The 20433-nt window shown below is 45.1% G+C and overlaps 1 protein-coding gene across 1 annotated transcript; it reads left to right on the forward strand.

Moving 5' to 3' along the window:
• Window positions 1–3481: 3481 nt before the first annotated feature.
• Window positions 3482–16547, forward strand: ZNF746 (zinc finger protein 746). The gene is made up of 7 exons (XM_072652388.1): window positions 3482–3847; window positions 6363–6662; window positions 6784–6910; window positions 9244–9357; window positions 11660–11845; window positions 12366–12491; window positions 13654–16547. The coding sequence occupies exons 1-7, from the start codon at window positions 3824–3826 to the stop codon at window positions 14712–14714; spliced, it is 1938 nt and encodes a 645-aa protein (XP_072508489.1). The 5' UTR covers window positions 3482–3823; the 3' UTR covers window positions 14715–16547.
• The last annotated feature ends 3886 nt before the right edge of the window (window positions 16548–20433 follow it).

Raw genomic sequence — 20433 nt, forward strand, 5'->3', positions numbered from 1 at the left:
TACTTCTAGGACTACTACCTGATTTCCCTGGAATAAAGTATAAAGTTCTTTTCCAGATTTTAAAACCAAGGAACCACATGGGGTCTCACTGAGAAGAAATTTGGACCAGTACTGATGAGAGATTTTTCCCAAATATCTCCCTTTATTATCTGACAGAGAATAGTGGCTGCTGAATTTGAGAAGATAGTTTAGGATTATATTTTGCACCCTAAGTGCTAGGCTAAAAACTTCTTTGGACTTTTTCATGTGTGTGTGTGTGTGTGTGTGTGTGTGTGTGTGTGTGTGTGTGTGTGTGTGTGTGTGTGTGTGTGTGTGTATGTTATACCTGAGATCCCAGTATAAGGGGATTTATTTCATTTTGCTTTTTTAAAAAATATATTTTATTTTTCCAATTACACATGTAAAAATGATTTTTAACATTTGTTTTTCAGAATTTTGCACTCCAAATTCTCTCTCCCTCCTTCCCCTCTCTCCTCATTGAGAAGACAAGAAATTTAATATAGGTTATATATACATGTACAGTCATACTAATATTTCATATGTCATGTTTTAAAAGAAAACATCGACCAAAAAACACCCAAGAAAAATAAAGTGTTGTTTTTTTTTAAAGGATGCTTTGATCTGCATTCAGACTCCATCAGTTCTTTCTCTGGAGATGGAGGACATTTTTCATCATAAGCCCTTCGGAATTGCCTTGGATCATTATATTGCTGAGGATAGCTAAGTCATTCACAGTTGATCACTATACAATATTGCTATTACTGTGTACTCTGTTCACCTGGTTGCTCACTTCGCTTTGCATCAGTTCATGTAAATCTTTTCAGGTTTTTCTGAAAGCATATCTTGCTCATCATTTTTTTATAGCACATTAGTATTCCATCACAATTATATACCACAACTTGTCCAGCCATTCCTCAACTGACAGACATCCTAGAGGGTCTCTTTCCATGAACTTGGTCCCTGGAGGAGAGGAGACACTAGAGATATTAGAACTATAAGAAAGAGGGGTACAAAATACTTGGGGAATGGGCAGTTGGACATCAGAAAGCTGGGGCACAGTCTGACAGAAATCAACATGTCAAGAAGAGGTCTTTCTGAAATAGTACAAGAGCCTGTGGAATGACAGTTCCAGGAGACAATCTATTTTTATAAACAAATAAAATTGAATCTACATTGACTGTTGGGTCCTATGACAAGTTCCAGTCCAGCTTACTGAAAGAGTAGATGATGAGAAAGTTCTTAGACATGAGTCTCAAGTTTTTCCAGACAACCTCAGAATGGGTCAAGTATCCCAGTTTTCACAAATGGGAAGCTAGTTCAAGGACCTGGTCCTCCAACTCCCAAGTGAAGATCTGAGAGGGAATGGGGGCCTTTACAACAGAAATGATTACTCACCATGGAACTGTCCCCATTATTAACTCTTCCAGTCTTAGCTGGCTTTCTTATCCAAGTTCACTGATTAATTATTACATTTCAAGTCAAAGGCCCTCCCTGGAGTCCTTTTTCTCCTGGGGAAGATTTCCTCATTTTGAAGTTTGAGGCATAAGGCAGTTTAACCTAAGAAAGTTGAAACTTTAGGCTCCAAAATGAAGTTCACAAAAAGACTCTAATATAGAGGTAGCCATTTATGTGGAAGAAAGTCTAAGAATCGCAGATATGTGATTTCAGAGATGAAAATACTCTTAGAGGTCAACTGTGGCCTCGAGACCACAGGTTCCCCACTCCTGTTCTAGGACCTCAGGATTTCTGATTTCTCTTCAGTGTCTAGTGGCTCATCAGTGAAACAGAGGCAGTAAATACCTAAACCACTGGCCAATCTCACAGGGTTTAAGCTGGTTTAAGAATAATGGGTCCTTTGAAGATAAATCCTTCTGTCAGAGCCTAGTTTTCTGGATGCCTTTTTCTTTCCTCTGGCTATATTCTAATGAGAGCAAATCTTTGTCCTTGGAAGATGGAAGAAATCAGGTTTATTCAATAAGTTTCATGGTCTAGCTGGATAAGACAGGTCAGAGACAAGCTGAATAAGACAGGCCTCCTTCCCCTGCAACAGCCTTCCCTGACCTCACCTCCCTCTGAGTTCCCATAGCTCTTGGCTGGCTGGAATGGAATGAGATAAATGTACATTAAAGCAACTTAGAGGTTTCAGTTCACAAGAGGAAAATGACAAATGTTGGAAGGGCTACAATATAACAAGCACATTAAGGTACTATGGGTGGATCTGTGAATTGGTCCAGCCATTCCAGAAAGCAGCTGGGAACCAAGCCCCAGCAGTTCCTAAGGGCTTATCCTCCCTTACCCCAAAGAAATCCAAAAAGGATCTGTATGTACAAAAATATTTATAGCCATTTTTGTGAGTAGCAAAAAACTGGAAAGCAAAGCGGCATCCTCCTAGTGGGGAGGAGGAGTTGTGGCAGTATGAATGTGACAGAATATATGTGCCATGAGAAACGATGAAGTGGACGGGCTTCAGAGGAAACTGGAAAGATCTTTATGAATTGATGGAGAGTGAGGTGAACAGAATTAGGAACTTGTACAATTGTCTTAGGAAAAACAGTTTTGGACGGCTTTAGAATTCAGGTCCACGCAGTGAGGAGCCACAGTCCCAGCAGGGAGGGGGTCAGCCTAAAATCCAGAAAGACATATCTGTGCAGGGCTGTTCTGCAGGACCGCAGCCAGGGGCTGGGGGCTTTATTTTTTCATTTTTAAAATTCTGCTCACTCAGGAGAACGTGGGAGGAGAAACTAAATTTATTAAAAATAGAATGTAAGCTGCTTGTATTTCTTTTTGTCTCCGCATCCCCGACTAGCACCATGTTTGGTACACAGCAGGCACTTCATAAGTGCCTTCGGATCCAAACCCTGGGAGGTTCTTTGCAGCTGGAACCAGACGTTCCCATTCTCACTCCTTTGCCCCGAGGACACACCGGTGGTGTTCCAGGGCTCTTTATCTAACCACCCTACCATGTAATATTGCGCATCTTCTGCACTGATGCTGGAGGGACGTCCAGTTGACGGGAGAGAATCTATTTTTATGGACAAAATCGAAGGTTTCTGTTAACCCCTACAGGAAGTGCGAGGAGGAGGAGGAGAGGGGGCTTACCTAAAGTTTGCTTTGCTCCTCCTCACCCCTGTGGAATGGGCACGGAATAAAATGCTGAGAAAATGAAACAGTGCACAGCCTTAAAGTAAGGGGAGAGAGAGTTGAGTTGTGTGCGCGTGGCCAGGAATGCGATCCCGGTGGGCCGTCTCAAGCACGGCCTGGGCAAAGGCAGCACGGCTGGACGAGCGCGCGGGCCGGCTCTCCCTTGGCGGGCCTGGCGGAGGGGAGGGGGCGCCAGCCAGGCTGCTTTGCATGCGGCCCTCGCCGCCCGCCCGAGGCGGCGGGCCGGGCGCTGGGCGGGGCCTGGCCGGGCCGGGCCGGGTAGGGCCGGGCAGTGCTGGGCGGTCCGTCGGCCGGGCCGCTGCTGTTCGTCCCTTCCGGTGCAGGTGGCGCTGTGCGGGCCGCGCTGCCTCCAGGAAGCCTCTCGGGCGTGGGGTCCGTGGCTCCCGGGCCGCTGTTTGGAGCGAGCGCGGCTGCGGAGCGGCAGGAGGACGAGGCCGAGGCCGAGGCCGAGGAGGAGCAGCGCGGATCCCCGGGTCCGGGGCCCGAGGCCGCCGCCGCAGCCGCAGCCAGCGCGGGTGGAGAAGGGCCCGGCCTGCCGGGAGAGGAGGGGGAGGAGGGGGAGGAGAGGGAGGAGGAGGAGGGCCAGCTCCGGAGCCCTCCCCGCCGCCCGCCCGCCCGCGCGCTTCAGCCGCCCCGGGGCCTGGGAACCAGACCGAGGGCCATGGCCGAGGCGGCCCCTGCTCCGGTGAGCGATCCCCCCGCGCGGGCCCAGCCGGGGAGCGGGGCGGGGAGGGAGGCACTCGGGGTCCCGGGCACCCCTGCGCCGGCCTGGGCCCGGACGCTGTGTGCGTGTCGCGGGGTCGGCCTAGGCTGGGAGCGGGGCCGGGGGCCCCGGCGGGGGGGCAGGGCCGCGTGCCCCGGGCCTCTGGGGGGGCGGGGGGCTCCCCAGCTTTGTGTGGGAGATCGCGCGAGTGGCCGAGGGCGCCCGGGAGGCCGAGCCGCTCGCTCCCTCCGGCCTCCCTACGCACCTCGTCCCCTCCCCCCGCCACATCGCACGCCCCTTGCCCCGTCGTACTTTCCCTTCTCCCAGCCTTCCCCCTCCCGCTCTCCTGCTCCGCCGGCCTGGCCTTTCTCCCCTCTCGTCGCTCCCGCCCCGCTCTCCTGCCCTCCGTGCTCCCCATCCCCTCACCTTCTGCCGCTCGTCCCTCCCCGCCCTCCCCCGCACTTCCTTCATCCCATTCATCTTGCCTGCAGGCTCCCTTCTCTCCCTTCCCTTCATTTCTCCTTCCTCCCTTCCGCCCCATACTTCCTCCTTTCTCTCCGTTTCCTGTCCCCCAGAGCCCCAAGTTCCATCTTAGTATGGAAAACCAAACTTTATTGTGCGAATAACTCGCGAGCACGAGTAAAACCCGGTTCAGCCGGCTCCGTAAGGCGCATCCACTGCGGGCTTGCCAGCCCCGGTCTGGCTGTGGAGGGAGAGAAGCGAGTGGGCATCTGGGGGGACGGACCAGGGCCAGCAAGCGGCTCCGTAGCCCTCCGAGGCAGCACAAAGGATGTCCCAAGGCAGGCTGTGCTGTGGGCAGAGATCCCTCCTCTGGAGGAGGCAGGGAAGGCTGGGGGGCATGTCCCCCGAAGTAAAACGCTGGGTTGTAGCCCAGGAGTCCCCGCAGCAGATTCAGACACTTCCCTCTTCACTGTTTATCCCTGAGGTCTTCCCATTATTGTACACAGAGCACTCAGCTTGGACTTGGGTTCCAATCCGGTTTTGCCTCTGACTGTGTGAACGTGGGTATGTCACAGCCTCTCTGGAGTTCAGATTCCTCATCTGCAGAATGGGGAGAGTGAGGAAGAGATATTCCTCTTGTGAATATCCACTGAGAAGAGTGCTTCATAGATCCTTGTGGGCTTATGAAAATGAATGTAAACGCCAGTTGTTATGTAATTACACTTATTCAGTCCTTCTAGAGGTCTGTGGTTTCATACCCCATAATGATTGGACCCCCCTTTCTGCTTTGAGTAGATGAGTTTTAAGTATAGTTGTAGCTGAAAAGTTGTCATTGTACAGTTAATTAGTGATGAGCCTTTCAGACCAACTTAACCGGGTCGGTCCTCAGATAACAGACATACTTTTGAATCTGTCCATCACAGCATTTCTGGCTTGGATTTGCCAGAGCACTTGTGTTCTGCTGGCACAGCCTTCAGAGATCCAGGGTCACCTCCACATCAAAGTAACACATTAGAGTAGGACTTTCATAAAAATAGAATAATCCCCGCAACTTCATAGACAAGGTAGGTCTTCATTGGGTCTTTGAAAGATGGTTAGTATATGAGTGGTGGTAGAATAGAGAGAAAGTAGTGGTAGAGGAAGGAGGCTTCTCCAAAAGCTTAGAGATGAGAATGTAGAATGTAGTGTGCAGAACGAGGGTAGGGAATTTGTGTTGGGACAAGGTGCTAACAGTGAATGGATGACATCTGGAAAAGATCAATATGTCTGCAGCTTTATCTGCTCTGCCCTGGGGACTTCCCTGGTCCTGAAATCCTTTCATCAAAGCAGTTCTCTCTGCCCATCTAAATCCTACCCATTCCTTAAGGACCAAATCGGATCCCATCTCTAAGAATCTCAGAATTGAAGGAGTCATACATAGGGATCATTTTATCCAATGCAAGAATCTTTTATATAATTCTTGGTAGGTGATCATACTACCTTTTATAAAATGCCTGTAGTGACAGAGCTCACTACTTTGTGCAACTGTGTGAAGTCTGATCTCATCCTCCTCTGAATTCCCATAGTATTTATCAACTACAACATTTATTTAGTACCTCATCAGGTACTGCTTTGTGGCATCAGGGGTTAGCTAACTTGGAGGGTTTTCTAATTTCCTGTGGGTACGTGGTCTCATCTCCTTAACCAGCTCTTCAGAGGATGATACCACCACAGTTTCAATTGCCTAGAAAGTTCAGCGTGTGCCATACTAGTTGAATGAATAGACTGTTCTTTGGCTATCTCGTCATCATCTCAACAAACGTTTATTGAATGCTTGCTATGTGTAGAGCACTGTGAGAGTCTGTGACAAATCTGTAGTTCATTCCTTCTCCCCCAAACCTCAGTTTGTGGCACTGTAATCCTTCATCCTCATTTTCCACCCCACTCCCTAGCTCTGCTTCCCCCATGCCTATGACAGTCATGGTTTTGGGGCGTCAGCTGGGGAATACTGTAGACAGAAGGAGTGAAACTGGTCTTTTTCTATCATTTCCGGGAGATTTCTCCGTGGACAATGGCGGCAACAATTCAGGCCATGGAGAGGAAGATTGAATCCCAGGCTGCCCGCTTACTGACCCTGGAGGGACGGACAGGCACTGCTGAAAAGAAGCTGTGTGACTATGAGAAAATGGCGGTGGAGTTTGGGAACCAGCTGGAGAGCAAATGGGCTGTGCTGGGCACCCTGCTGCAGGAGTATAGGCTGCTGGAGAGGAGGCTGGAGAACATGGAAAATCTACTGAAAAATAGAAATTTCTGGATCCTGCGGCTCCCCCCAAGCAGTAAAGGGGAAGTCCCCAAGGTAACAATACCAAACCCATTAGAGGTGGGTGGGCAGGCAGCCTGGAATGGAGGGAACAGATGAGGCACCCAGGTTTATGTCTCTGTGTATGTGTGAAAGCATATGACCCTTGTGGTTTTAGGTGCCCTTGACATTTGATGACGTGGCCGTGTATTTCTCGGAGCAGGAGTGGGGGAAGCTGGATGAATGGCAAAAAGATCTTTACAAGCATGTGATGAGGGGCAACTATGAGACGTTGGTCTCCCTGGGTAAGACTCCTGTTAGAAGTTATCTGTGACCTCAGAAGTCCTGAGTCCTGTTTTCCTCCTACTGATATTCCATGTAGATAGTCAAAGAAGTTAATCTGGGTGTCAGAAGCTGCCTCTCTCTCTTCTGGTGGCTAACATAATTAGAACCCTGACTAATCAAAGGTCCCTCTCAGCTGAGATGGTTGGCAAATCAGCTAAAGTCAAAAATCTCCATCCTAGCCTATTTGTAGCCTTTCAGGCTTATTAGAAAACCTGCAAACTGAACTGTCACATTGCAGGGGAGTGAGTGGTGAGTCAGGATAGGTGAAGTGATTGATTTGAAGGGCAGAGCCTGATTGCACTGTTGCCACCTGTTCTAACATCTGGCCTTTTTATGAGCTCTAGGTTCAACTGTATATTCAGGGAGTATTGATCTAGTATGAGATTCTGTGCCCTCTGATGTTCAAGGCTATTCAAGATATTCAGGGCTGAATAAGAACCTATGTTTTACCCTCTGGTAGCTTACATAAAAACCTGTTTGGTGAAATGATTCCTTATAATTAGGGCTGTCCCAAAGTGGAATGAACTACCTCAGAAGGTAGCGAGTTTCCCATGACTTCAGGTCTTCAAGCAAAAACTAGATGACCATTTCTCAGAGATAGCATAGATGGGTTGAGATGAAGGAATGCTTGTTTAGGTTATGGTTTCACTTGACGACTTCTGAGGTCTCAATATTCTGTAATATTTGAAGCATGAGGGCAGTGGGGAACAAAAGCAGAGTAAACGCAGAGCTGTAGGATTTCAAAGTGATCAGGGAAGACTTTGTTGAGGTCAGGCTTGGTCTGGGCCCCGAAGGATGAAAAAGATTTGTCTAAGGGTTCTGTCCTTTACAGAGGAACAGAACATGCCAGACCCTGGGAAAAATGAGGTAGTATGTGTAGTGTATTGGGGGAGAATAAGGATATCAGCTTAAACCAGAGTTTGATTAGTGGGTAGTAAGAGACGAGACTGGAATGGGAAGTTGCTGCCAGGTAAAGACCTGAAAGGACGAAGGAGTTTCTGTATCATTGCTTTCAATGAGGTCAAGAGACCTTCTGGATGGTTTTAGAACTTTTATGCTCTAAGATTTATTGATATAAGTACCTTCCTGTAAAGTGGACTGTAGCACTGTATCATTGAACTAATTTTGTGGCTAACTGTGCTCGAAGAACATGATGAAATGAAAGAAAACAAAAAGTGGGACTCCTGGGAATATAGCACAGCTTACCTCCTTCATCAATTCAAATCATATACCTCTTCTTCGGGGCTCAGAAGGGGGCCTGATCCCCTTGGAGGGATCTTGTTTTGATCTTAACTATTTTTAAAGTAGATAAACTTGATTTGTCTAGTGGAAGTGGTTTCTCTGCTGGCCCTGGTCCTGAAATGTCCTTTGCTCATGTTCTTTGCCTGAGAGTTGCTGACCATAACCATTGCAACCATTGCCCTTTGCCAAGCCCCTGGATCAAATTTAGTCATCCTCTTCCTCAAAAGAAGCTAGAAGTCCAGACAGGCTATTGACCCCTGTCCTGGATATGGGTACTTACTTTTATGACTAGATTCTACATATCAGCCAATATATGTTGCTCCAATTTGAAGGTCAACCTAGTAGTTAACATAGTAACACAACTTAATGGCAGCTAAGTTTTCCCATGTGTAAACAGTGCTCACCCCAATAAATGAGCTGGATAGAACAATGAGTAGTGATTATTCCAATCTCTCTGTTTCTGCTTCTCATGAACTCATTGACCCATGGATTTATTGCTTCTGCCCCCAAACTATTGCTTGGGTAGAGAGAACTCCACTATCCACATATGCCCCAAGTTTGAGGATTCTTTTTAGCATTGCAGAGGTATTATTTATGTAATGATAAATGGTTTTTTCTGTGTTATCATACTCAGGGCTATGTAGAAGGGTGGACAGACTGTCCTTAGGTCTTTATTTCCCTTCCCTTGACCTCTGGGCCAAGTTATTAGAAGTCTTCACTTGTAACCAGCTAATATTAAATACCCTGCTCATTCTGTGTGACCTGATAGAGTAGTATTCCTTCCCTCCACCTTCCCCTCCTTACTTCACAGTTCTCATCAGTCACTAAATAAATGTCTGAAGACAATAGTATATTTTCTGTCAGGATTTCACCTTGCAATAATCATCTTTAATACATAATATCTAGGAAGGGACAACTGGTACCCACTATTGTCTGAAGACACCAAGAAACTGTCATCTCTAGGAATCTTCCTTGATTCAGTTCCAGCTGCCTGATTGCCAGTCTTTGAATGGGTTGTAGCATTGGCTAACCTCTCTCTTTCCTCTGGCAGACTATGCCATTTCCAAACCTGAGGTTCTCTCTCGGATTGAGCAAGGGAAGGAACCATGTGGCTGGCGACGTGCCGGCCCCAAGAATCCAGACATTCATACAGACCCAAACCCAGGTGAGGAATTTGGAGAGAAAGCAAAGGAAATGTTTCAGTGGTCAGAAGGAAATGGGAAAACTAAAGGAGATAGTAGCAGAAGATTGCTTTCTGAAGGACATGTTGAACTTGGAAGTCAACTGTAAGAAGTTTTCCGCTTCTGGTTGAGTTATTATGAAAAGAGTTTGGAAATGTGGTTAAAGCAAGGACACTCAGTCTTAAGTTGGAAACATACTTCAATTCTTAGGGCATCTGTAATTTTTTTTCCAATGTGGGTGCTCTCCTCACTGACATTCATAACAACACTGTTGTGCTTTAGTAAAATAGTCTTTATGAGTTCCTGTGGCTAAGTCCTTCCTCACTCCCATGATGTTCCTTAGATGACAAATGCTGAGTCTGCTGTGGGGCCCATGCTCCAAGTATTGCCAGCTGGGTAGGATCTGCTGGCTGACTGGTAGGATCTTCAAAGAACCAGTCACCTCTACTTGATGCGGGGTTCAAGAAGCTGAATACTCTTACTTAGCAGAGGAGTAGTCTTCTGTGAATCTTAGGATTTCCTTGATATATAGCTCTTCAGTTTCAAAATGGGACCCTTCATTTCCCCTATCACTTTTCCCATAGTGCCTGAAATTTCACCATTAGAGAGCCATTCCTTTGAAGGTTTCTTGTAGAGCCTCTTTTGAAAATGTAAATAAATTCTCTTAGGCTCACCTCACCATAGGCTTACATTTTAAGTGGGTTACTCTCTAGCATGAGACTTTAAACCAGGAGTGGTAAACCTCTGGCCCCTTTTATTAAGGGTATTTGTTCTGTGAAGTGTGGGGCTGCATGTGAGGACCTAGAGGGCCACATGTGGCCTCAAGGTTCCCTACCCCTGCATTAAGACTTTCAAGAATAGGATGTGGAGGGAGGATTGAATCAGGAGGGCATATAGGTAAAGAGCAGTGAAGAGGGACACACCAAAATTTTGCATCTTTCACAGTTTTCTCATGGCCCAAAATGTCATTGAAATGTACTAAAAAAATAACAAAACATTCTCATTTGAAAATGAAATTGAGTGTCTATGTTGTTTCAAGAAGATGGAACTGAGCCACCAATTGAATTTAAGGTGTGTCTCAATACCTCTTTTAAATGTAACAAACCTCACTGTCTAGCTAGTGCCTTTGAAAAAACCTTGGACAAACGGAAACTGCCAAGTCTAGTTGAAAAAAGAGACTTGTTTGCACAGCCACATTTCCCTCGGGCCTTGGATCATAGATCTAGAATTAGAAGGAAGCTCATTTAGTCTAACCCCCTCATTTCACAGATGAAAAAACCAGGACCCAGAAGGTTGAAGTGAATTTCACAGGGCCTATAGCCAGGGGGGTCAGAACTGGGATTATAATACAGGTCTTGTGTTGAATACTGCAAATCACCTTTCTGCTCTATTATCTGACCTCTATTCCAAGGAGGTGAAAGCATGCTATGGAGATGATCTGCCTTCCTGTAGCATTACTTTCAAGTTGTTAAGTCAAGGGACACACTGACTATGCCCACTGGCTAGGTGAAAACTTGTTTCTGTGTTGGCTGTAGTTCTTTTCTCTCCCTTATTGGAAAATGACTCGTGGGCAGATCACAACCCTGGAATGTTCCCTTTTTCCATACCCCTATCCTCATTGTCACCATTCTTTAGACTAGCTCAAGTACTTGCTTCATAAAGCCTTTCCTGACTTCACTCTGTGCCTCTTAGAACTTCTCGGCTCCTGTGGTGCTCAGAATCTATACCATTCAGGCTCACACTTAATCATCTGTGGGCCTCTGTTCACTTCAGGTGTTGCAAGTGCTGTTAGGACTAGAGATCCAAAAACAAAGATGAAGCCATTCACCCTGTTTTATAGCATGATAATTTTGTCTCCCTAAGTAAGTAGTGATCTTGATAGTTGTATCTGGTATTAATTCAGTATGCCCACTACTATTGAGGACCTGACTAAACAGGGCATTAAAGACTTCTTAAACTGTTTCTAAGTTGCTAAGCAGGGCAACAGCACAATCAGAATTAGAACTCTGAGCCTTGGTGTGAGGGTGGGGGTGGGGAGAGTGATAGTCAATGTTCTTACGTCATAATAGCACCTTACAGCTATCCTTTTCAGAGTCCTCCCACATCTGTTATCTCCTTTGGTAGCCTTTATAACAATTCTGTGAGGTAGGTGAGGTTAATAATAACAGATTATTACTCCCATTTGACAGATGAAGAAACTGAGGTGAAAGTGTCTTGCTTTTCTCATAGCATCATATGAGCTTGACCCCAAAATGAATAAATGTGCTCTCCATTTTTCTCATGCAGGGTCTCCTGTTCCTGCTCCTGACCTTTTACTTCAGATCAAGCAAGAAGGAGAGCTGGGACTGCAGGGGCAACAGGCTTCAGGGGTAGAGGCATGGGTGGCCAGTCAGCCAGACACTGGGGAAGAATCATGGGCCCTAAGTCAGCTGAACTCTGGGGCAGCAGAACTCTCTACTGATGTTAGTCCTGGTGAGTAGCTGAGAAAGGGAGGCTTAGGGAGAACCAGGGGGACACGACTGCTCCCAGGAACAGGTGTCAGAGGAGGGTGCTGGGGCACCAGTGGTGGGGGATGGTGGCTCTGATGAATAAATAACCCTCTGGCCTTACTGATTTAGACCTTCAGATGCCTGAAGGTCAGACCAAATGACTTCTCGAAGCTTCTGACTCCCGTGATTTAAAGATTACTAACTTCTCATCCTGGCTCTTCATATGACATTTTGTGTTGGCTTGTGTGCCACTTGGACCAGTGCTCCCTCTTCATTCCCAAGGGATTCTGTGAATTATTCCTTTAGTTCCTGGGTGCTTTGGTCATAGGAACGAGACAAATGGAATTAGAGATTGTAGTAGAGAACCATTGTGGTTATTCAGAACACCTTCAGCTTCAGGTGTCTGCAGGATCTGGTCTGGTTTCCTTCCCCTGTGGTTCAGCACCTCACCTCTCTCCCCCATCAGTTCCTCTAACCAGCACTCTTTTCTGTCCTGTCTGCAGGTATGCACCCTAGCTTTTCCACTTCCATCCCAACTAACTCGTGGCAGGCAGAGCTCCCACCCCACCATCCTTCATCAGCGTGCTCAGATGGAACCCTAAAACTCAATACAGTGGCCTCTTCTGAAGGTATGATGGGGAGCTGGAAGGAAGGCAATATTAGGCCTGTAGAACACATTCACAAACCTTAAAGTGTCTTTAGAAATGTCAGCAAATCTTAGTTGTAATTAAAAAAAAAAATAACAAACCTGTGCCCTTGTTATAGATGTCAGGATGTGCTTAAAAGTGTTAACCAAGTTTAAGATGTACTTACAAGCGATAGCTGCAGGCTTATTATGTGCCAGGCACTGTGCTAAGAGCTTAACTTTACGGTTTTTGTCTCATTTGATCCTCACAATAATACTGGGAGGGAGGTATTATTAGTATCCTCATATAGATGAGGCAGATAGGTTAAGTGACTTGCCCAGGGTCACACAGCTATTAAGTGCCTGAGGCTGGATTTGAGCTCACCTCTCCCTAACTCTGGTGCTCTGTCCGATGTGCCACCTGACTAAGCCTAGTTTCTTGCTGAAATGCATATGTGTTTAAAATTTTTTTCATGTGAAATACTTTTCTATTATTTCATTAACATAGGGAACTTCTAGTGAGGAAACCCTCTAACAGTGCAAATTGGCACCTGTTAGTCCTAGAGAGAATTGTCTGGGGAACTTAGAAGTTCAGTCCTCCTACCGTTAAGTGTCTGAGACACTATTCGAACTCAGAACCCCTGGGAGATTCTCAGATTACTCTGTTTAGTCCACTAGGCTACACCATATGAAGATGAAATTAAAAACACATTTTTCATTTACTTGTGATGACTATCAATATTCTATCAAGATAGAATGTCTTATTTGAAACAAATCATTCGAATTATTAACAACATAAATGGAATCCAGATAAGTAAACTAATTATTTTTCCTGCTATGGATGGTAGCCTGAAGAAATATCTAGTAACATATATCCTTCTCCCTGTGGGAAAGTCCCATATTTTTGCCTTTAGTCATAAGGTGGGCTTTAAAAATCTCCATGTTTCTGTGGTGGCTACATTTTTAGGGTCTAGTACTTTGAGTCCTTAGCTGACATTTGGAAATGAGATACTTCAGAGTTACAGCAATAATTTGAGGGGGACTAAACATCTATACAAAAACTCTTTCCTGACATCTAAATCCTAAATATCCCCAGATCTCTGATTCTTATCTCTCCAAGTTCAGTGAATGAAGTCAGTGACATGGGAACTCTTTCTCTCTTTCAGCGGATGTGAAAATCGTGATCAAAACGGAGGTCCAAGAGGAGGAAGTTGCAGCAGCAGCAGCCTCAGTCCATCCTGCTCACCTGGAGGCTCATGGGGCCCTATTTGAACCAAGCCAAGTGTCTAGGCTCTTCCCCAATACTGTCCAAGATACACCCTGGGAGAATCAGGGTAACCCATTTCCTTCCCAGGAAACTCTGCTGGGGCTAAGGGAACCTGCCAGACCAGAAAGAGATCTCAGTGAGCTCAACCCAATTATGGCTCCAGAGGAAACCCTACCTGGAGACTGGCTCTTTGGTGGGGTCAGATGGGGATGGAATTTAAGGTACAAGCCTCCCATGAACCTTCCTCCAAGGACTGGACCTGAAGGGTTAACTTTTTCCACCCCAGACCATGGGGGAGGCGCTCTGAATCCCAGCCAGAGTCCAAGACCCTACAGTGAATCCTGTAAGTACCCAGGCCGGACAAAGGGTTTTGGCCACAAGTTGGGTCTTAAGAAGCATCCACCAGCGCCCCCTGGGGGAAGGCCCTTCACCTGCAGCACGTGTGGGAAGAGTTTCCAGCTGCAGATCAGCCTGACCATTCACCAGAGCACCCACCAACGTGGATGTGCGAGGTCAGGCCAGGACTCGGCAGCCCGAGATGGGAATGCCCTCCGGTGTGGGGAATGTGGACGGTGCTTCACCCGGCCAGCTCATCTCATCCGGCACCGGATGCTGCACACAGGTGAGCGGCCATTCCCCTGCACCCAGTGTGAGAAGCGTTTCACGGAACGCTCCAAGCTCATCGACCACTATCGCACCCATACGGGAGTGAGGCCCTTCACGTGCTCAGCCTGTGGCAAAAGCTTCATACGTAAGGACCACCTGCGCAAACACCAGCGTAACCACACAGCAGGGCCTAAGGGGGCGGCCCTTGGACCACCCCTCCCACCAGCCACCAGCAGCCTCCCAGATCCTTTTAAGAGTCTTGGCTCCAAAGGACCATTGACCCCAACGGAACTGGCAAGTGACTGGACTTACGGTCTGAATGCCCTCGGACCTACAGATGGCAACAGTCTGTGAGGTTGGGCAGGGCAGGAGCTGGGCAGCTCCCTACCCCTGATGCTGCCAGGTTCACAAATTGAAAAATAAAATTTCCGGATAACCAGGATATTAGAAGGAGAATGGAGACAGCAGAAATGGAAAATATAAAAAGAAAATAGCAAATGTAAGATGACAAATAGTAGTCACCTAAAATTGATCAAGACGAGGAGCGAGAGAAGCTGTCAATAAAAATTCCACTTGCAAACAAAATAGAATTCTTAGATTGTGCATTCGCACTGTAGAATTTTTAATAATTTAATATGAAACTTTAATTTTTTATCCCTAAATAAAATCCAGGAAAATAACAGCAATGACTTACCTTTTTGCAACCTCGGGCAAGTCACTTTCTTTCTCTGGGTCTCCTGTTTCCTCCCAAGTGGGGTTGTCCTCAAAGTCCTTTTGGTTCTGATATCTTGCAATTTGACAAGATAGAGAAAAGCCACTTTTTCTTTTAAAATTGGGGTCTCCTATATCCTCTCTACCAAATGTGAAAGTGAATGTATTTAAAAGGCTAGATAGACCAGGGGAAAAGAGCAGAGAGGACCTGGCCCTGCCTGGAGCTCTTACCCTATATCAGAAAAGTTTTCATTGTTAAGGTTGCAGGTTTAAAGCTCCAGGCTGCTGAGATGATAGCTTTGACTTTGTGGATCCAACAGACTGGCCCCTTTGTAGCAGTGGGTTTTCAGGATTTTTGAGTGTCATTTGTACAGTGCCCTGATGATGGGAAACTAGGGAGCGAAGGCATTTGGGTGCTCTGGAGCCCTTGGCTGATGTTGCGAGGGAAGACATCCTTGTCTTTGCAAGATGGGGGGAGACTGCAGAGGGTCCCCTTTATCATTTGTGAAGTATCAGCCAGGTTCACATTCATGCTTTTTCAAATGAAACAGTGAAAAAGGGGACCGTATCATAGGGCTGCTCTGGGATAAGCTTACTACCGGGCTCCTTGTAGAAAAGAATCATGGAGAATTGGAGAGGAAAGAAACCATAGAGAACATCTAATGCAGGGGTGCGGAACCTGTGGCTTCAAGGCCAATGTGGCCTTCTAGGTCCTCGAGTGTGGCCCTTTGACTTCACTTTGGATTCTGTCATGGCACTGTACTTCAGAACCTAGAGGGTCACATGTGACTTCAAGGTTGCAGGTTTCCCATCCCTGATTCTAATCCACTTCACTTTATAGAAGAGGAAATGAGACTGCACTGAAGGATCTCCCCTCCAGTTCACACACTTAGCTAGCTGGTGGTAGAGCCAGAAGAAGCCAGGTCTCCTGCCCCCCCTAGGTCTAGTGCTTCTTTCCATGGACCAGATTTACTTTTTTGTTTACCTGCTTACACATTTGTAGAATGCTTTATTGTCCCTCACAGTGAGTCTGTGAGGTTGGTTGGGTAATTGTGTCATTCCTATTTCCTAAAGAAGGAAACACTCCCAGAAAGGATGAGACTTACTCAAGGTTGCACAACTAGTTAGTCATAAAGTCTGGCCTAGGATCCTGTTCTCAAGAGTCTTACTATGTTACTACATCCTGTGAAATGGTTTTGCTTTATCCAGTGGCCTTGGCAATACTACTGATCAACCAGCCCGGGAGAATTCATTGTCCCAGGTGGGAAGAATTTCATCCATAAGGCTACTGCTATGGTTATTCCTTCCCCCTTTGAGGAAGGAACAGGGCAAGTTTTATGGAGAGAAAACTGAAAAGAGGGAAAGAAAAATATATCCTATATATTTTGTATTATACATATGAGATTGATATGGTTGTTAAGAAAAAAAAACAAGCAGAAAGCATCTGTTGTAATAAAAATCAAAACCTAAGCCCCAGTTGAATGAATTCCATTTTAACTATACCATATACTGGTGGACCTCATGTTTCTAAATGTGTCCCTGGGACCAGACTGCCTGTCTGCCAACTCTGGGGAATAATAACTGCTAATTTTGAGTTTATGGCAGAGAAACAAATTTTGTTTTTTAGTACCCTTTACACTCGTCAAAGTGCCTTGTTAATTTCCTGTAATCTTTTGATGGTGCTATCATCCCACTGGGTGTTCCTTCTGATGTCACCATCAGAAGACCACAGCCCCTCATTCTTTCCACATCCTATATATCCTCAGGCAGTCTACCCAGTGTGCTAGAAGCCCATGGATCTCTTGAAATTAGATGGATATCCAAACTATCCTTCACTCCTTGCTCTCCATATATAACCAGTTCTCTTTTTCCATTCATCTATTTCTTTGATGATGCAGAATTCTTTATTAATTAATCTGTCTACCATGTACCTCTACATTGCCCTGGGAAAAGTGTGTGTGTGTGTGTGTGTGTGTAGGGGGTAACACAATTATTGTTTTTCAGAGACTGGGATTCCATGATGCATAGCCAAATAGCATCAGTGGAAGAATATTGGTATTTAACAAAAAAACAAACCCCTCCAAACAGGGAGAAGCTTGGGGTCATTAAAAAGGCTATGTTATTTTCCAAGTGAAATTCTATTCTCTTCTTTGCCTTAAATCTTAGGCCCATCTCCTCATTCATCTGTGGAGGTTTGCTCTAGGTTTTCTATCCAAGTGCATGTTCTAGTCTGGACACCGGGCATTCTTTATCCACTTGCTTTTTCCTAAGTAGATAGTTAGGCTGAACTCATGGATGCTTATGGATCTAATTTGAAAGCTCTGCAGAGTTCAGGCCCTGATGTAGTCAATGTCCTCTATGACTAGGAGCAACTGAAGGCCCTCAGTCCTATATAGCCTAGACTTTTATCTGTAACAGTGATGAACCCTTTTGGTGACTTAACCTCTCTGTTTTAAGACCTTGCTTAATATTATTCATCAAAGGGTGGTTAAACAACATTATCTCTCGTTGCATTTTTCAAAGACCCTAGGATGGTTTTGTATTGCGTATGCAGAGGAATCAGACACCTTGTTAGAAGACCACCTTTAAAGACATTTTTCACTCTACCCAATCAAATGCTTTTTGTTATTTGGGGACTTGAAAATTGTGTGTCTTAAGTTGATTAGCTCATGAAATAGTCATGCTTGATTGACATGTTTAGACATTGAAAAACCTAGGGAAAAAAAGGAAAAGTGAGTTTCCCACCTCCCTCCCCATCCTGCCTCTCCCCTATCCTTTTAAAAATTAAGTAGTTTGGGGAAAACTCTTATCTTTCTTAAATTTTTCCCAGTTCTTTTATATGAACCTTTATACCTCTCCTTTAGACATGTGTCGTACCTTCTGCTGCAATAGTTCCAGCCACTCTTTCTATCTCTGTCTTCTAGAAGGACTGGTATTCATTCTGAGGGACACCCACAGAAGATGTACTATCCTCGCCAAAGAGTTCAAGTGTGTGTGTGGGTGGGTGTGAAATGAAAGCAAGACCTATTCCCTGTTCAGTCTTAACATAAGCCATGTGGCAGCATGGAAAGAATATTGGATTGAAAGTCGGGAGCCCTGGATTCTAATCTTTTCCAATACCAAGCAGTGTGATCTTGGGAGTCACATAAACTTTTAGTTTCATGTTTCTCCTTTGTCAAGTGAGTTGAACCAGGTCTCTCTGATTGTACCCAGCCCTAAGAAGCTGCAGGTTGAACCATTTTAGCCAGACCCACATAAAAGCTGCAAATAGGTTACATACATATGTACCTGGGCACACAGACATATATACTGGAAAAAACATGATTTCGTCAGCATGGCTGGTGCATCGAGGCTGTGGACTGACCCAGAGGTCTTTTTGTTCTGTGGCAGAGTGCAGGGTTACTATGGAGGCCAAGGTAGAAATCTTGCTTGACTATGCATATTAGTTTTAAGGGTTTTATTTTCCCTTTTTTCCAATGAGGAGATTAGGGTGAGAGAACAAGGAAGATAGAAATAGAGTGGCAAAATAAAAAAGGGCATCAAAGCATTTTTTTTTAAATACAGAGAAAAGAACAGAAGGAAGGTCAGAAAACAGCACAGACAAGCAAAGCCAGCTTTGAAAGCTACAGGTTGAATATAACTATATACTTACAAAGAAAAGTAAACTTGTACATAATAGAAGCAGGAAGGCAGTTAGGGGGTGCAGCAGATAGAGTACCAAACCTGGAGTCAGAAGGAATCATCTTCCTGAGTTCAAATCCGGCCTCACACACTTACTAGCTTTGTTACCCTGGGTAAGTCATTTAACATTTGTTTACTTCAATTTCCTCATCTGTAAAAGGAGTGGAGAAGGAAATGGCAAACCACTCCTGTATCTCTGCCAAGAAAACCCCAAATAGGGTCATGAGGAGTCAGATAGGATTGAAAATGACTGAAATTTCACACATCATAGAGAACTGAAGTTTTATGAACAATATTATTTTTCTATTCTCTGCATATGGAAATTTCCTTTTTATTTGGTTTTTGTTAAGGTTAGAATAAGATATGGTGGCCAAAAAATGGATCTAACTGTGGTCAAGCTGGTGATAAGCCTCTCCAAACTTAGGCCAATTCTTGAATGACAGATAGAATCTGTCCAGGAGCCCATAATCAAAGCCTTTCTGGGTTGGTAGGACCATCCAGAGTTTGCCCTCCATTGACATAGCTCTCAAGATTAGGCTTATGTACATGAGTAAACGAATGAAAAAAAGTACTAAGCACTTGCCATATGCAAAGCCCTGTGCACTAGAGATACAAGTGAAAAATAAGACAATGCCTGCTCTCAAGTAGCCCACAATTCTGTGTCTCTTGAAGGGCTACTTGATTTAAATACATATATGGGACAGGGACAAATCCTGTGATTTCGATAGTATGAGGAACTCCCAAGGGAGGGAATGCCTTTTACCAATGCAGATTAGCACCCTCTCTGCAAGACAGAGTCTTACAGAGAGTTTCCTAGAGCACTGAGAAGTTAAGTCATTTGCTCAGGGTTATACAGCCAGCATGTGCTAGGGTAGGCCTTGACCTTAGGTCTTCTTGACTTTGAAGCCAATTCTCTAACCACTACACCATGCTGCCTTTCTATTTGCATGTAATCTTTATCTATATGTATGTGTGTATAATGTAGGACACATACATGTAACATGTACACAAACATACATGCATGCATACACATGTACTATGTGTATATATTTATAGATGAATATATTCATATATATGCTCCATACACAATGTATATCTATACACAGAAGATGATGTACAATCTTAGCCAAAGACTTCATGGGTCCTTGGAGCAAGATGGTACAAGCTATTAGGGAGGGAGGCAGGAGGGAAAAGAGAGTTTGGGGAGCGACCAAAGAGGCAACAAAGTTAATTGAGTCCTGGGGTGTGAGTGCAAAGGAATCAGGATAGGCAATTGCAGATAGAGCATTTGAACAGTGACTCCAATTTTTAATTTTTTGAATCCATTTGGAGAATAAATGACTCCCTGGACCACTTTACTCATACTTTTTTGGCTCACTGTCATGCATACAAACTTAATAAAACAAAGGGGAAATAATGCTGCTTTTAAAAATCCAAGTTGGGAGGTGATGATTGTTTTTTATTGATGATCCAGAGTGTATAATCATTCATTTATACCTGAGATAAAAATGTAGACCTTGTCTTAATATTCCAGTTAATAGGGTGCCTTCTTGAGGACCATGCTTTGGGATGCCTTAAGGAAAATTTCTACTAGATGTATAAAAAGAGGAGAAGAGGGGAAGAAGAGGAAAATCAGAATTTTACAGTGTCATTAAAAGAGCATGTGTTCAAAGTTTTGCCA

Source organism: Notamacropus eugenii, chromosome 3 (genome assembly GCF_028372415.1).
Source record: "Notamacropus eugenii isolate mMacEug1 chromosome 3, mMacEug1.pri_v2, whole genome shotgun sequence".
In the NCBI taxonomy this organism is placed as follows: Eukaryota; Metazoa; Chordata; class Mammalia; order Diprotodontia; family Macropodidae; genus Notamacropus; species Notamacropus eugenii.

What these genes read in the sequence shown, in the direction of transcription:
- ZNF746 (XM_072652388.1), top strand. Translation starts at nt 3,824, where the DNA reads ATGGCCGAGGCGGCCCCTGCTCCG. An exon ending in CTCTACTGATGTTAGTCCTG is followed by an intron (nt 11,846 to 12,365) that starts GTGAGTAGCTGA and finishes TCCTGTCTGCAG; the next exon opens with GTATGCACCCTAGCTTTTCC. An exon ending in TACAGTGGCCTCTTCTGAAG is followed by an intron (nt 12,492 to 13,653) that starts GTATGATGGGGA and finishes TCTCTCTTTCAG; the next exon opens with CGGATGTGAAAATCGTGATC.